This window comes from Hyperolius riggenbachi, chromosome 11 (genome assembly GCF_040937935.1).
Source record: "Hyperolius riggenbachi isolate aHypRig1 chromosome 11, aHypRig1.pri, whole genome shotgun sequence".
Lineage (NCBI taxonomy): Eukaryota > Metazoa > Chordata > Amphibia > Anura > Hyperoliidae > Hyperolius > Hyperolius riggenbachi.
In genome coordinates this window covers 247,433,457-247,450,108 of record NC_090656.1, presented here as the reverse complement: position 1 = coordinate 247,450,108, position 16,652 = coordinate 247,433,457, and the positions used below count along the sequence as shown (strand labels likewise).

Genomic DNA, 16,652 nt, shown 5'->3' with positions numbered 1-16,652 from the left:
AGCAAAGTTTAGGCACTTTTTAAATTGTAAAATGCTTAAAAATGTTGTTTAAAGAGAAGATTAAAAATTACCTCCTAAGAGATAACCACCTGAATTTTCCCCTAGGTGCGCAGGGCCTCGGAAGACGCTCATTTGAGCGAAATGTGCGTCAGGCAACCCACCGCTCCCACTTCACCCCACTGACCGCAGGATCGGGTAGGAACTTTTTGCTAAAGCTGGAATTTTAACCTTTGTTATACAGCCAGTCTCAATGCTGTGATTTTAAAGGAGAACTGTAGAGAGGTGTATGGAGGCTGCCATATTTATTTCCATTTAAAAGGGAACCTTAACTGAACGGGGGGTAAAGAGTTTCACTTACCTGGGGCTATTACCAGCCCCTGCAGCAGTCCTGTGCCCTCCAAGCCGCTCTGGAATCCTCCGGTCCCCCGCTGTCACTTAGTTTCGTTTTTGACGACTCAGTCAGCTGGCCGCCATGCGTATTATTGGACGCATTCCCTACTGCAAGCCGCATTTCGCACGTGTAGATATGTGGCAACGCGTATCTGTACGCGTTGCGGTCCGCAACAGCGCTAATTGCAGTAGGGAATGCGTTGAATAATACGCATGGCGGCCGGCTGACAGTCGTCAAAAACAAAACTGAGTGACAGCGGGGGCCTGGAGGATTCCAGAGCGGCTTGGAGGGCACAGGACTGCTGCAGGGGGCTGGTAATAGCCCCAGGTAAGTGAAACTCTTTACCCCCCGTTCAGTTAAGGTTCCCTTTAAGCAATACCAGTTGCCTGGCAGCCCTGCTGATCCTCTGCCTCTAATACTTTCAGCCATAGCCCCTGAACAAGCATGCAGCAGATCAGGTTTTTGACAATTTTGACAGATATGACAAGATTAGCTGCATGCTTGTTTCTGGTGTGATTCAGCCAAATAGATCAGCAGGGCTGCCAGGCAACTGGTATAGCTTAAAAGGATATAAATATGGCAGCCTCCATTTACCTCTCACTACAGTTCTCCTTTAAGCAAGAAGCTGCAAGTGCCAATCTGATTTTTCTCCTACTGCCAATACTTTAAAAACTTGTCAATAAAATCTTTTAACACCACCAGCAAGCAAAATACTCAATTTTGAGAGTACTTTATACCTACATTGATACTTTTTTCCATTGCAAAGTGCTAAAAAGCTATTTTAAAATCAAACATAAAAGGTTTTCTCCTAGGAGAACAGTCGGGTGAAAAAGTGAGTTGCCTATGGCCCCCTGTGTTCTGTGTATTACACAAATAGGCCATTGTACAGGAACAGGATTTCTGCACATCAAGAGGCAGCGTGTAGGGAGGGGGTTCAGAAGTCTGGTCATACCAGCTGCTTGTGACCTAGAAAGAATGTCATACACTAGGACACTCCCAACTAATCACTGCTTTATTCCAGTTACAGCTAAAGCAATGTACAACACCCAGTGAGATATTATGGTAGGGATTAGATTGTGAGCACCTATGGAGGGACAGTTAGTGACAAGACAATATACTCTGTAGAGCGTTGCATAAGATGTCAGCACTATATAAATACTTAACAATAATGATAATAAATAATAATGCAAAACGTGGATCAGCGCATCACCAGGCCGCCTCTGAATGGCCTATCAGAGGTGCGCTGAGCCCCCCCAGAAACTGGGTTCAAGGTGCGTTTGCCGTTTTTTGGGGGGCTCAGCGCACCTCTGATTGGAGGCCACTCGGAAGCAGCCTGGTGATGCGCTGATCCACCTTTTGCTCAATTTTACTTGGTAGCGCACCCAGGCTATGCATAGGTTAGGATTTAGTTAGTGTTAGGCCCCTCCCATAGGGGGGATGACTTCTTCGCAGTGGGAGGGACGAGTACTTAACAAGTTGCATGCAAGCTGTTACAGGAAACCAACATCCTCCAGTGGTAGACAGGTCATGTGTATGCTCAGTGTGTATTCGACCCCACAAGTGGGGCTTGCACTCTCTTGCAGGTAGGCACTTGTCTGTTTTTAAGTAGCGCTGCTCATTTCCTTGCTATGTACTAATGTAATTTGTTTTTGGTCAGCTGCTCCCACTTAACAGCCATGCTTTTGGTGTATATGCAGAGCTTCTGTTTGGGTTCAAGGTGCGTTTGTAGTTCCTGGGGGGGGGCTCAGCGCATCTCTGATTGGAGGCCATTCGGAGGCGGCCTGGTGTTGCGCTGATCCACCTTTTGCGCAATTTTCAATTTTTCGATTTTACTTGGTAGCGCACCCAGGCTATGCATATACATAGGTTAGGATTTAGTTAGTGTTAGGCCCCTCCCATGGAGGATTGACTTCTTCGCAGTGGGAGGGACGAGTACTTAACAAGTTGCATGCAAGCTGTTAATGGAAACCAACATCCTCCTCTAGTGGTAGACAGGTCATGTGTATGCTCAGTGTGTATTTTATCCCACAAGTTGGGCTTGCACTCTCTTGCAGGTAGGAACTTATCTGTAAGTAGCGCTGCTCATTTCCTTGCCATGTACTAATAATAAATTTAGCTTAACTATCCTTTTGCCTTTAGTGTTCACTGCGCCGGGAGCGAGGGAGCGCAGTCAGGGTCGCACAGGCGCAGTGGCCAGGAACTGGCTATGTCGCCAAGATCTAACCTTAGTCACTGCTGGGGACCGGTGGATAGTTCTGTGACGGCGCGGGCACAGGGAGGCTGCAGGGGGCTGGTATGAGACCCAGGTAAGTTAAACTTTTTTTTGTTCATTTTAGTTTCCCTTTAAGAAGTTAAACTTGATCTGGAACTTTTTTTTAAAGGCGTGGCTTGGATGAGGCGGCAGCCCCAGGACCGCCTAACGCCAATTGGCGTGCAGTCCTGGAGGCGCGTTTTGCAGGAGATTGCGTGCGCGCATCTCCGATTGAATGACAGAGCTCTGCCATCAGATTCCCAAAGAACGTTTCACGATTTAGATAGTACCGCGCTGCGATCTACGGCAGCGCTGTACGAGGGACAGCCGTGAGACACACCTGTGCCCCGGGCACAGGAGCGATCCGCTGTCATTGGCTGAGTGTGGGAGGGTAGGGAAAATATATAAATAGTAATGAAAAAAAAAATAACACAACAACAAAAACCATTTACAAAAGAATAAATAAATCAAACAAACATCCTGGGAGCCTACCAAGAGAAAGCTCTGTTGGTGGGGAGAAAAGGGTGTGGTGTGTGGGGGGGGGGGGGGAGAGGGAGAAATCACTTGTGCCGAGTTGTACGGCCCTGCAGCGAGGGCTTAAAGCTGCAGTAGCCCAATTAGTGAAAAATGGCCTGGTCACTAAACGCCCGTGGTCCTTAAAGTGGTCTAACACCCAGCATTTCAACTTTGCTTTAAAAGATTGCTTACAGCTTAGAAACGATTATGCCAGATTTTTGTTTTAGCAGAAATTCACTGAATGGATTAAACATGACATTTTAGTGCTGCATTTAGCTAGAAATCCTCCTCCGTGCTTTGTAAATAGATACATTTGTAACTAAACCTAAGTAATAAACAAACACTGCTCTGAGAGAACAAAGAGGGCTTCCCCAGCAGGCTTTTCAAAGGTCTATTTGTATTCCAAATAAAGATACATTTGTAACTAAAGATAAGAAGGGATTCAGATTCCTAGTTAAATCCAACACTAAAATGTTATGTTTAACCCATTCAGTGAATTTCTGCTTAAAAAAAAAAAAAAAATCTGGCATAATAATTTCTAAGCTGTAAGCAATCTTTTAAAGCAAAGTTGTAATGCTGGGTGTTAAACCCCTTTAAGTGGTTAGTGCAGTAAACAAAAAAAAAACAAAAAACAAAAACAAACAAACAAACACACCCCTCCCCCTCCAAAAAAATAAAATAAAAAAGTTGCTAATTTCCTATTCCAAACACTCAAGCATGTCCAAATTAGCATCAGATTCAAGAAAATCAATCAGACACAGAGGTAGTTACCTGAGAGACATTGTCATCGTCCGAGCTGTTGTAGCGGGCCACATCGGCAGAGATCCGGAACCTGCTCTCTTTGGCTGAAGGCAGGTGGTCCGGGGCAGTGAAGCTGTTGGGGAAGTAGTTTGGAGCACCCCCTGTAGGGTGGAAATACACACATAGTACAGACTGAAGTAAAAGGCAAAATACCATTTTGCGCAATTAGCAACTCTGCTGGGAAAAGAACCCAAGAACTCTGCACAGCAACTGCGCAAGCAGCAATTTCCACTAGCTGCGATTGCACTGTATAGCTGTTAGAAACAAAGTTAAATTGTGGCGAGGAACGTGCAAGTCGGCGGTTGCGTGCGGGTGAAAAAACGATGCGCACTATTGGGAAATAAGCACTGCAATTTACATGTAAATCATGGTGCTCTTGTGATCGTCAAAATGGCTGCCACCTGCTTTTTCAAGTGGATCGCAACTAATGGAAAAGTGCCCTAAAGAGAATGTTCTATCCACTTTTCATTAGGAGTTGGTGTGCTTAGCTTCATGCTTAACCACTTTACCACTGAGGGGTTTTACCCCTGGAGCACTAGAGCAATTTTCACCTTTCAGCGTTCCTTCCATTCATTTCTCTATAACTTTATTACTAATCGCAATGAAATAAACCGTTTTTTTTCGCCACCAGTTAGGGTTTCTTTAGGTGGGACATTATGCCAAGAATTATTTTATTCTAAATGTGTTTTAATGGAAAAATAGAAAAAATGTGGGAAACATTTTTCAGTTTTAGGCCTTTATAGTTTTTAAATAATGCATGCTACTGTAATTAAAATCCATGGAATTTGCCCATTTGTCTCGGTTATTACACCGTTTAAATTATGTCCCTATCACAATGTTTGGTGCCAATATTTTATTTGGAAATAAAGATGCACTTTTTTTCAGTTTTGCGTCCGTCCATAATTACAAGCCCATAGTTTTTAAATATTTATGTCAAGAGGGTATAACACTTACTTTATATAGAGTTCAGTCCCTAAGGTAACTATTTATGTTTATTTATTGTAATTTTTTTCTTTTTATTACAAAAAATAAATACATTGGGGAGTGTGGGAGGTAATGAGTTAATTTATATTGTGAATGTATTTGTATATGAAAATGTTTTGGATGTAGATTTACTATTTGGCCACAGTAATTTTTTGTTCATGCGACCTGTAAGCGTACAGGAAGTAAGCTTACAGGACGTTCAATAAGGCTGGGAAACTTATTTTTTCACAATGATCGCGCCGCTTTTCATAGAAGCAGCTGATCATTGCTGGGGGCTGAGATCAACGAACGGGATTTCCCGTTCATTGATCTCCGGGAAAGCGGCCGGCGGCGTGCACGAGCGAGCGGACAGTGGCGGGAGGTGCGTATATCTATGCTCCTGGTGGGGAAAGGGTGTAAAAAAGGAGCGTAGATATACGCACTGCTGGTGGTAAAGTGGTTAAGCCCTTGCCTGCATACTACATGACAGGTGCACTTTAGGGCTACATAGCCCTTCTAGTGATTCCAGGCATTTTAGCAACAAGTTACAAATCTAGAAAAAAGCAGAGACAACTCAAACATTATTATTCTCAATTGCCATTTTAAATTATGCAGCGCCAATATATTCTGTGGCGCTATGCTACAAGTGTGGCAATGATAGCACTCCTGCTGCACGGTTTTCTGCACCACGCTCACCACTATTACTACGCCAAAGACTTACTACGATAAAGATTCCATCTGGGTTCTGTTTAGGCAATAAATGAACCTGAATAACAGCTATGTGTAGTCATCTTTAAACGCTAGCGTGCGCGCAGAGTTGAAATTTGAAATCAGCGCTAAGGCCTAGTTCGCACAAATCGCTAGCACTATCACAAGCGCCGAGCGATTTATTTAGCGATTTTGAAAGAGCGATTTCCGCTATGAGCGCTTGTGTACTTTTTTTCCCCCCACTCCCTGACGTCAGAAGTCAGAGACCACTCTTTGCCCTGGAAGTGAATTCATTAACCTCCCTAGCGTTCTGGACGAGCTGGTTTATGCAAATTTATGCACTCCCTTTGCTCATGAAATCAAATAATTTGATCAGTTAAACATTTTTTTGGCGACTACGGATTAAAGGGTACCCGAGACGGATGAAAAGAAAAAAAAAAAAAAAAAAAAAAAAAAAAAAAAAAAAAAAAGAGTTCTATACATATCCAGCCCCCTTCAAGCTAAACCAGTCGCTGTCCACCACCCGGATCTTTTGCTATGAGTCCCGGTAATTCAGCCAGTCAGCGCAGTCCGGCTGCATGCCGCTCCCACAGCCAGGAGCGTTCTGCACCTGCGCAATAGTGCTGCACAGGTGTAGTATGCTCCTTGTGGCGGAGTGTGTGCATGCGCACTACGCCCGACTGGCTCAAGTACCTGGACTCATAGCAGAAGATCCAGGTGGCGGAGGAGGGCAGCAAGGGACTGAGGAAGCCCCATGTATTTCATCTGTCTCAGGTTTACTTTGTTACACAGTAGTACTATACTCTACATATGCACTCCCCACAGAGCTGCAGGGAATCCACTGAGAATGTTGTGCACATTGAACAGAGGTGTCTGTCACCCATAAACCTGGTTCAGATTGCAGGAGAATGAGGAGATTCTTCATGCACAGAGTACCTGCACATCACTCTTAGGCTCAACACACACCATACAATGTTGGTTGTTCAATCTTACCACTTTCATGTAGTATAAGAGCTTATCCAATCAATCATACAAGGCATTCTCAATCTATTGGCCCTTATACTACATAGATTTGGTAAATCTGTACAACCAAGATTGTATGGTGTGTGGAGCTTTACATGTAACCACAGTCACATTGCCTAGGACTGATAGATGTTCTTTATTCCTGTCTTCCACAAGTACTTTTACCAAGGACTAGATTTAGTCTAGGACTAAAAGTATTAGAGGCAGCAGATCAGCCGGCTAGCCAGGTAACTAGTATTGTTTAAAAGGAAATAAATATGGCAGCCTTAAATATCCCTCTCACTTCAGTTGTATTTTAAAATTCCTAAGCGTTGGCAGCGAAGAGATGCATTTCATGTTACATACTTTCCATCAACAAGATTGTAATATGCAAATTAGAGTCGGAGGAATCCTAACATGAGGGGTAGGAAGATTTTTGTACAGACTCCACAGCCCTGTAAAGGCCTGAGCACTTCTGACTGCTTTTCAGCATCTGTGCCATTGAGGTGCTGTTGAAAAGCAGACAGGAGCGGGTTAGCGTGCTCAGGCCCCAATATCGCTAACATAACTTCTACTGCAAGGTACATCAACATGCAAGAATACATTCTTAGATGCACCACATCATGTGCCTCACTCAAGGCCCTTTTCCACTGGCCGCGTTTGTGATCAGAAACCGCAATTAACAGGCTAATCGTTGTGTCCCCTTTCTCCCTCTGCGATTTGTTTTTTGACCAACCGCTAAAGCAGGGCTTTTCAACCCTGTCCTCGAGGCCCACCAACAGTGCATGTTTTGTGGAAATCCACAGGGGTAGGTAATCAGCTCTGCTAAGGCACTGATTAACTCACCTGTGCACGTTTGTGGTTTTCTGCAAAAACATGCACTGTTGGTGGTACTTGAGGACAGGGTTAAAAAGCTCTGCGCTAAAGCACTGCATACCACAATTTCTGTGCGCATGGCCTGTTAAGGTTTTTCAATAGTCGCTGAAAAATAAAAAATAAAAACTTAACGCAAATAGTTTAATGGTGAAAGTTGCAGCTAGCATCGCAGTATGTTTGCATTGCAAATCGCGATTTTTGGTGGAAAAAAACCAGAAAATATGTATAAAAAAAAAAAAAAAAGGGATGAAAAACCACCCTCCCGTTACCTTGGTTATCATTGAAGCACATTGGCCCGTCACGCTGGTAGTTGGCCACTCGGGCTCTGTAGGGGCAGTTGACGGGCAGCTGCAGGTAGTTGGCCCCCAGGCGGTGTCTGTGGGTATCGGGGTAAGAGAAGAGGCGGCCCTGTAACAAGTCACCAGAACAAGATTACAGAAAACAAAAATGCAGAATAGTACAAAGCTCGTCCCCGCCACAAATCTCTAACATATCACCTAATCACTTATCAGTATCGAGGTGCTCAAGTGTTACCTCTGTGTGAAGCATGGCTCTGCAGCTAAACTTGTAGGCCTAAAAATCTGATCACCTGACCAAGGTTATGCTAGGTACACACTGAGATTTTCTGGTCGATTTACTGTCAGATCGATTATTTCCAACATGTCCGATATGCTTTTCGATCGATTTCCGAGCATTTTCCGATTGATTTCCATGCACTGTAATAGGAAATCAATCGGAAAATTCTCGGAAAACGATCAAAAAAGCAAATAGAACATGTTGGAAATAATCGATCTGACAGTAAATCGACCAGAAAATCTCATAGTGTGTACCCAGCATTAAAAGGACCAGAGCATAATCAACCTCCACATAAGGTTCATGATAACCGCTTCTCTAGCCCCTCCTCCCCTGTATGGGGCTCCCCTTCGCTGTTGTGAGTGCATCTCCTATGTAGGGTGGCTTATGATTGAAATTACGAGTAGTACTCCCTGGGTGTGGAGGCAAACAGCAATCGTTACAAAAAACACAGAAATGATTAAATGTAATGATCAATGACCATAGTAGTTTGAAACCAAATATCCGTCCTGGCGGATTTTTTTGTAACGACGATCATTCTAAAAAACCCTGTGTGTATACATATCGTTACAAAACTATTGTTCCCAAACTACAGCACATGCGCAAAAACCATTTCTACTTTGTAAATACCAGAGAGGTGTAGGTTGTGCTGAAAATTATGTGTTGATGTATACACAATGAACGCACGTCCAGCCCAAATGCAGCAACATCTGTAATGATTGAAACCCTTTTATAAATATAGCTCTGACGTCATTTCCTCTAATCTACAGAAGAAGAGGAAAAAAAAAAAAAAAGTAGTTTGGCGATCGAACACTACGCAACTTCCCGTTTCCTACAGTCCATCACAAATTACGTTCTTTCCGTTTTAACAAATTACCTTATGGTTTTGCATAGTTACCTCCCTCTGAAATCTACACAACATCCTGGATCGTTTGCAAACGAACGATCTTATCGTTGAGGCCTTTTTCTTCAGCAAACTAACGACCATTTCTTCAACTATATGCGAATGATCGTTCGTCGTTTGTTGCAAACGATAGTTATCGGATGTGTGTACGTAGCTTAAGCCGATGCGCTCTCAAGTGTGGGAGTGACGTGGAACGGGAGTAGAGCGCATCGGCAAAGGCAGCATGGATAAATTAACCCCTCTGCCGCAGGCAGGAAGCGCTACTCAATTAAAATTACAGGCAACTCTAATCCCATGTACTTCTTGACAGAGAACATCTACCATGGTCTATTCATAAAATGCTGTGCGGGGAAAAAAATCTGGTCAGGAAATTCCTAAAAAAAAAAATTTACAGCTGCAATAGAAGTTTGGTATTTTCCTGAATTAGGCTTGCGGGAACACTAGAAGCTGCCGAGTTGATACATTTTCTCCTGCGGAGACAGCGTTACTATAGAAAAGGCATCTCCAACTTCCCTTTAGATGTTCATTTTTATTTATATTTTTTAACTGCCTCTGTTTGCCCTGAATCTGCCTATTAGTCTTTCTAAACAATCTATTCAATTGCCACAGCTTAGAAGAACTTCAAGAAATGTTACACATGCAGGCTTTGATGTGAAATACAGGTCCTTCTCAAAAAATTAGCATATTGTGATAAAGGTCATTATTTTCTGTAATGTACTGATAAACATTAGACTTTCATATATTTTAGATTCATTACACACAACTGAAGTAGTTCAAGCCTTTTATTGTTTTAATATTGATGATTTTGGCATACAGCTCATGAAAAACCCAATATTCCCAATTGAGCACAGTAATACCATGGTCAGTAAACTATTTACCAGTGGTTTTGGCACTGTGAGCAGGTGCCAGGTCGTGCTGAAAAATGAAATCTTCACCTCCATAAAGCTTTTCAGCAGATGGAAGCATGAAGTGCTCCAAAATCTCCTGATAGCTAGCTGCATTGACCCTGCCCTTGATAAAACACAGTGGACCAGCACCTGCAGCTGACATGGCACCCCAGACCATCACTGACTGTGGGTACTTGACACTGGACTTCAGGTATTTTGGCATTACCCTCTCCTGGGGAATGCGGCACCTGTAGCCCATTTCCTGCACACGCCTGTACACGGTGGCTCTGGATGTTTCTACTCCAGACTCAGTCCACTGCTTCCACAGGTCCCCCAAGGGCTGGAATCGGTCCTTCTCCACAATCTTCCTCAGGGTCCGGTCACCTCTTCTCGTTGTGCAGCGTTTTCTGCCACACTTTCCTTCCCACAGACTTCCCACTGAGGTGCCTTGTTACAGCACTCTGGGAACAGCCTATTCATTCAGAAATGTATTTGTGTCTTACCCTTTTGCTTGAGGGTATCAATGATGGTCTTTTGGACAGCAGTCAGGTCGGCAGTGTTAGGCCCAGTGCACACCAAAACCGCTAGCAGATCCGCAATACGCTAGCGGTTTTGGGAGCTGATTTCAGAGCGATTCTAGGTAGGTTTAGAGAGGTTTTCTAAACATACCTAGCAGTTTTGGGTGCGTTTTTGTGTAGCTGATTACACATATTGTTACAGTAAAAGCTGTTACTGAACAGCTACTGTAACAAAAAACGCCTGGCAAACCGCTCTGAAGTAGCGTTTTTCAGAGCAGTGTGCGTTTTTCCTATACTTTACATTGAGGACAAAACGCTTCCGAAATCCGCAAACGCGCAGCAGGAGGCGCGTTTGCGGCTTGGCAAAAACCTCAAACCGCCGGTGTGCACCATCCCATTGCAATACATTAGCCAAGCGTTTTTCCAGGCGGATGCGGCCGGCGGATCGCTCCAAAAACCGCTCGGTGTGCATTAGGCTTTACCCATGATTGCGGTTTTGAGTGATGAACCAGGCTGGGAGTTTTTAAAAGCCTCAGGAATCTTTTGCAGGTGTTTAGAGTTAGAGTTAATTAGTTGATTCAGATGATTAGGTTAATAGCTCGTTAGAGAACCTTTTCATGATATGCTAATTTTTTGAGATCGGAATTTTGGGTTTTCATGAGCTCTATGCCAAAATCATCAATATTAAAACAATAAAAGGCTTGAACTACTTCAGTTGTGTGTATTTGAATCTAAAATATATGAAAGTCTAATGTTTATCAGTGCATTACAGAAAATAATGAACTTTGTCACAATCTAATGTTTTGAGAAGGACTTTAACCTCTTGGGTACCTGTTTTCAGATATAAAAAAAAAAAAAAAAAAAAAAAAAAAAAAAAACACAGCCTTGGTATTCCAGGATACCTTTTTTGTTCTGCTCTCACTGCTGCTGCTGCCTGAGGGATCTGTCTCCATTAACTTTGTTCTTATCCAGAACCTTATCACCTTTTCTAAACAGATGGTATTCTCCATCCCAATACTGCCTGCTCTAATGTTTATCACAACACGTCACTAAATGTCAATTCATAATCACCGCACAAGGCTGTAATTTCCCGCACTACTCAGGAATTGTAGCTTTTCATGCGGAAACAGCTTTTATGAATAGACATTTTGCTAAGTGCTCGGTACAGTTAGCTGTTTTGAGCATTACCGCATGTGGGAATGCTTTATGAATAGAGGCCCATGTGCTGCGGTAGTCGCGGGTGCGTGACATGTATGTACGCAATTGCCCATCCCGTTAACCACCTCCCCCAAACGACACTATCACAAACTTCCCTAATGGGGAGGGAATTTAACATTTTTCAGTGTACAAGTTCTGTCCTTAAAGCAAGTTAGGGGATTATCTGCTTTTTATCATTTTAAAATTCGCATTAGACTTGCCCATACACGCATGTATGCATTTTTTCTTTGAACAACGCCCATGATGGGCTAGATTGTCTCCTCCATAGTGTCCAGATGCTGATCATTATCTGAGTCCTTCCCATTCCCAGCCCATTGTTTGACTGGATCCCTCCATTGAATAGATTTCTCTGGAAGTTCCAGCGAGTAGCACCAAGATTCTGAACTGCAGTGAGGGGCAAGTTACGGACTGCACAAGCAAACCCTTCCCTACCAGAGCTTTCTTTCTCTGCGCATGGGCAGTATGAAACATGGGCAAGTTCAGTTCAGAATGTGGACCACGCATGTGGGTAGTTCAGAAGCGATCGGTGCTGCTCAGATTATCTTCTGGGAGGCTGGGGAGAGAACTGGGGATGGGAAATGGGGGGGGGGGGGGGGGGGGGGGGCCCAGAAGACAACAAACTGCAAAAGGAGAAGGTAATCGAGGCCCCGCAGCCTTCATTCAGTATTTCCCCCTTTCATTCAGGGCTACAGTAACTGCTTCAGTGTATATCAGAAGTCCAAGCACCAAGATTCCCAAAACAAAGAAGGTTATATACACAGGAGTTATTAGTCACATGAAGCCAATTGCATTACCATGTACACAGGGACATAGAAAGGAGGACCTGTCACAATATTTGGTGAACCACTGTAGAGGCATGACCTGGTTAGTTACAGAGGACACCTACTGATTTGTTAGCACAACTGTTTATTGTATCACCGTGTTTGTACCATATATCTGACTGGTATGATGGATATTGTGCTTAAAGGATACCCAAAGTGACATGTGACATGATGAGATAGACATGTGTATATACAGTGCATTGCACACAAAAAACTAGACTGTTCCTTTTTTTCTTCCTCTGTCTGAAAGTGAAATATCAGGTATGCAAGTGGCTCACTAAGCCCTGACAGGAAGTGACTACTGTGTGACCCTCACCGATAAGCAATTCCAACTATAAAACTTTCCTAGCAGAAAATGGCTTCTGAGAGCAAGAAAGATAAAAAGGGGAATTTCTTATCAGTGAGGGTCACACTGTAGTCACTTCCTGTCTGAGTCAGGACTGAGTCAGCCACTTACATACTGGATATTTAACCCTTTCAGACAAAGTAAAAAAAAAAAAAGGAAAAAAAAAAAAAAAAAAAAAAGGGGAACACAGCCTAGTTATTTGCGTGCTAAGCACTGTACATACACATGTCTATCATGTCACATCAGGTATCCTTTAACCACTTCAGCCCGCAGGTGTTTTCACCTTCAGGACGAAGGCAATTTTCCCGTCAGCGCTCCTTCCATTCATTCGCCAATAATGTTATCACTACTTAACATATGATCTATATCTTTTTTTTTGCCACCAATTAGGCTTTCTTTGGGTGGTACATTTTGCTAAGAATTATTTTTTATATTTTAAACACATTTTAACAGGAATAAGAAAAAAAAGAAAAAAACAAATAATTTCTCAGTTTTCAGCCATAGTTTTAAAATAAAATGTTCTGCCGTGGATAAAATCCACACATTTTATTTGCCTATTTGTCCCAGTTACCGTGAAGAGAAAAGTAATTTCCGCTCTATTTAGAAATCTAAGAGAGCCTGTCTTTCCTAATAGATTATAGCTGTACTTAGTTATAGATCGTTCTACTAAGGTATATTGAAGAAACCCTCACACAACTTTCAAAATATTTCCCTAGTACAATGTATGGCGCAAATATTTTATTTAGACATAAAGGTGCATTTTTTCAGTTTTGCGTCCTTCACTAATTACAAGCCCATATAGGGTAAATGTAATAAGGCATATCGTAATATACCTTCACAACATACATTAAAAAGTTTAGTCCCCAAGGTAACGATTTATGTGGTTTTTTTTTTTTTAAACTTGTGTTTTTTTTTTTTTTTTTTTAGTCAATGGGCAGGGTGGGCAGTCAGTCCCCCCCCCCCCCCCCCCCCCCGATTTCTACTTTAAATTTACTTTTTGGCCACTAGGTGGCGCTAAGCACTCTCCTGCAAGATACCAGGGAGTGCCAGAACTTTATTTTTTTTCTAAACACATTTCAGTTCATGAATCAAATATCTCCTGAGTGGAAGCATTTGATTCATTTGCAGGGAATCATTTGCCTCGGGGGAACACTTCTTCAGTAATCAATCTCCTTTAATGGCCTGGGAGGGGGAAGGGAACAAGCTGCCTGCATCCTGATATGCGTGCACAGGGGCAGCAACACTGCTGGACGGATATATTCGTCCAGATTGCCTTTGATTGGCGATTTTTGGACAAATATATCCGTCCTGATTGGTTAGATTATGGGCTATGTAAAAATTTCCCTCTGCGTTTTTTTTTTTTTTTTTGATAAACATTTTTGGACAGTTACTGACCTGCAGCATCTTATCCGGGCTGGGCTCGATTCCAGGGGGCATGTTGCTCGGGTCAAACGCCATCTGCTCCACTTCTGCAAAGTAGTTGGTGGGGTTGCGGTTCAGGACCATCTTACCCACCGGGATGAGGGGGTACTCCTTGTGAGGCCAGATCTGTGAGCAGAACACAGGGTATTAGTCCAACTAAACAGTACAAGCAAAAACTGACAAGCAAGCAAGAAAGAAAGAGGCCGCTAGCTTCAGACGTTAAAAAAAAATAAATACAAAATTACAAAAAAAGGGAACGCTGGTTCTCTGTGTCTGGCTTTTACAGTGCAAATCACAGATGCGATTTCTGCTGGATGCTGCAAACACAAGAAGAAAAAAAAAACAAAAACACACACATGATGCGGGACTTTCTTTAATCTCATCAAAAATCGGAATCTTATGTAGTGTACAAGAGCCCCCATGCTGATATTTTGGCTGAAGCAGAGTTTTACCTGGAGCAATGAGCCAGACCAGCACAAAAATACATAAGTACTGATGATATTATAAAGCTAATATTTCAGGCAAGTGGTCATTTTTAGATTATGAAAGGAGAATTACAAAACATATTTAATGTGGTTTAAAATGTATATAACAGTTTACATTTCAGCCTTCTCCCAAACGTTTTCCAGTCGGGTGGCATGAAAAGGTAGCCGGGTTATCCGCGATGGGGGAATGCAGGGCCGACGCAACTCTGCTTACAGCATAGGAAGGAGGATGAGGAGGTGAGCCAATGACAGCCGGGTGCCCACCAAAATTTGCCGAGTGGAGCATCCAGCTAAAAGAGTCTGGGGAGAACACTGCATTCTTAAGGTGCGTACACACATGCGACTATAATCGTTTGAAACGATCGTTCCCTGATCATTTCGAACGATGATGGTTAAAAAAAAAAAAAAAAAAAAAAAAAAAAAAAAAAAGCAGCCAACGACCATTAAGTCTGATGGACGAGCTAGGTCGTTAAAAAACGAACGATCTAGCTTGGCCGTTTTTTTTTCAACGACGATCGTTTGCAAAAGTAGTACATCGTTGGAAAACGGTCGTTTGTACTAGGCTTGACATGCGCATTTCACCATTTCTCCATGGAACTTCTCATTTTTATGTGCAGGCACAATAGTTGCTTTATGTGATGTAACATTCGTTCTAACGATCAGATCGTTACACACATTTAAAAAAAAAAAAAACCTAACTTTACTTAGGTTGTTCTTTCCTCAATTAAAAGTTTGTTCGTCGTTCACAGCGAACGATCGTTGTCTGTACGTAGCTTTAGAGTGGTATATAGCAGGGGTCCCCAACCACTGGCAGGTCTGGCCTCTCGCCCCACTCCCCCCCCCCCCCCCACTCCTGTTGCCTTATGAGCTGGTGGCTGCTTCCTCTTAGATTCCCCCGTAGCCCCTCTCCTCTTCGCAGCATCTTCTATAACAGCAGCCCGTCCCACGGCTGTTGTGAGGGAAGGAAGCAGGGCACGATTCCCATGGTAATGGCGATCGCCGCTGCCCTGCTTCCTTACAGCAGCCGTGGGACGGGCTGCTGTTATAGAAGATGCTGCAAAGAGGACAGGGGCTATGAGGGAATCTGAGAGGAAGCAGCCACCAGCTCATAAGGTAACCGGAGCGGCGGCCGCGCGGGGAGTGGGCTATGCAGGGGCCACTATACTAGCTGTACTGGGGTAACTATACTCGCTATACTGGGAGCAATTATACCTAGATACAGGGGGCACTCATACCTGGCTACCTACCTATCTATACACTCCAAATGGGGGGCTCCCGCTGGTAGCCGCCCCCCCCCCCCCCCCAACATGACTCCACCCTCACCCCGGGCCCCAGAGAAAACTTTGGTCTGAATAGCGGTCCCTGGGATGAAAAAAAAAAAAAAAAAAAAAAAAAAGTTGGGGCACCTGGTATATAGAACATTTCATATAATTAATTAATTTGGCTGTATTGTAGTCGCTTATTTGGCTACTAATCCCATACACAGATAGAGGGGAAGGTTAAACCCATATAATACATAGACAATAAAAGGAATGGACTGGGGTCGCACACCTTCATACGTATACCAAAATATAAATTTATTGATAGCTTAACTACAGATCATCCCATAAATACCCGCAATGTAATTGCATAAATCCCAAACAATTAAAACCAACAAATGCGGAGCATCAGTAGCTATATGCATGTAACCACACTATGATGATGCTTATATTGGATATAGCTATCCTGGCCAGGAAATATACCATACCATCAATACAATCATCCGCGCAATCTCACTCCTTACACACTTGTGCCTGAGCTGATCAAAGTGTCGGGGGGCCCCCTTATCCAAACAATGAAGTCTGATGCACCATGACTCCAGCAAGATATGCTTTAAAAGTTATGCACATTTCATTTCGCTGCCGCATATAGCCTGGCAGCATTGGTTGGTCTCACCCCTCCTCTCGTCAGCCATTTCTCTGTAGTGTATT

At 43.2% G+C, this 16,652-nt stretch overlaps 1 protein-coding gene across 1 annotated transcript in view; it reads right to left on the bottom strand.

The window, feature by feature from the left end:
• The window catches only part of LOC137538471 (catalase), a 73,972-nt gene that overhangs the window by 5,758 nt on the left and 51,562 nt on the right, over positions 1 to 16,652 (bottom strand). Inside the window, exons 8-10 of the mRNA XM_068260683.1 lie at positions 14,171 to 14,323; positions 7,778 to 7,916; positions 3,930 to 4,060 (exon numbers count right to left, since the gene is read on the bottom strand). Coding sequence (XP_068116784.1) covers positions 3,930 to 4,060; positions 7,778 to 7,916; positions 14,171 to 14,323 — 423 coding nt within the window. The remainder of the gene's footprint in view (positions 1 to 3,929; positions 4,061 to 7,777; positions 7,917 to 14,170; positions 14,324 to 16,652) is intronic.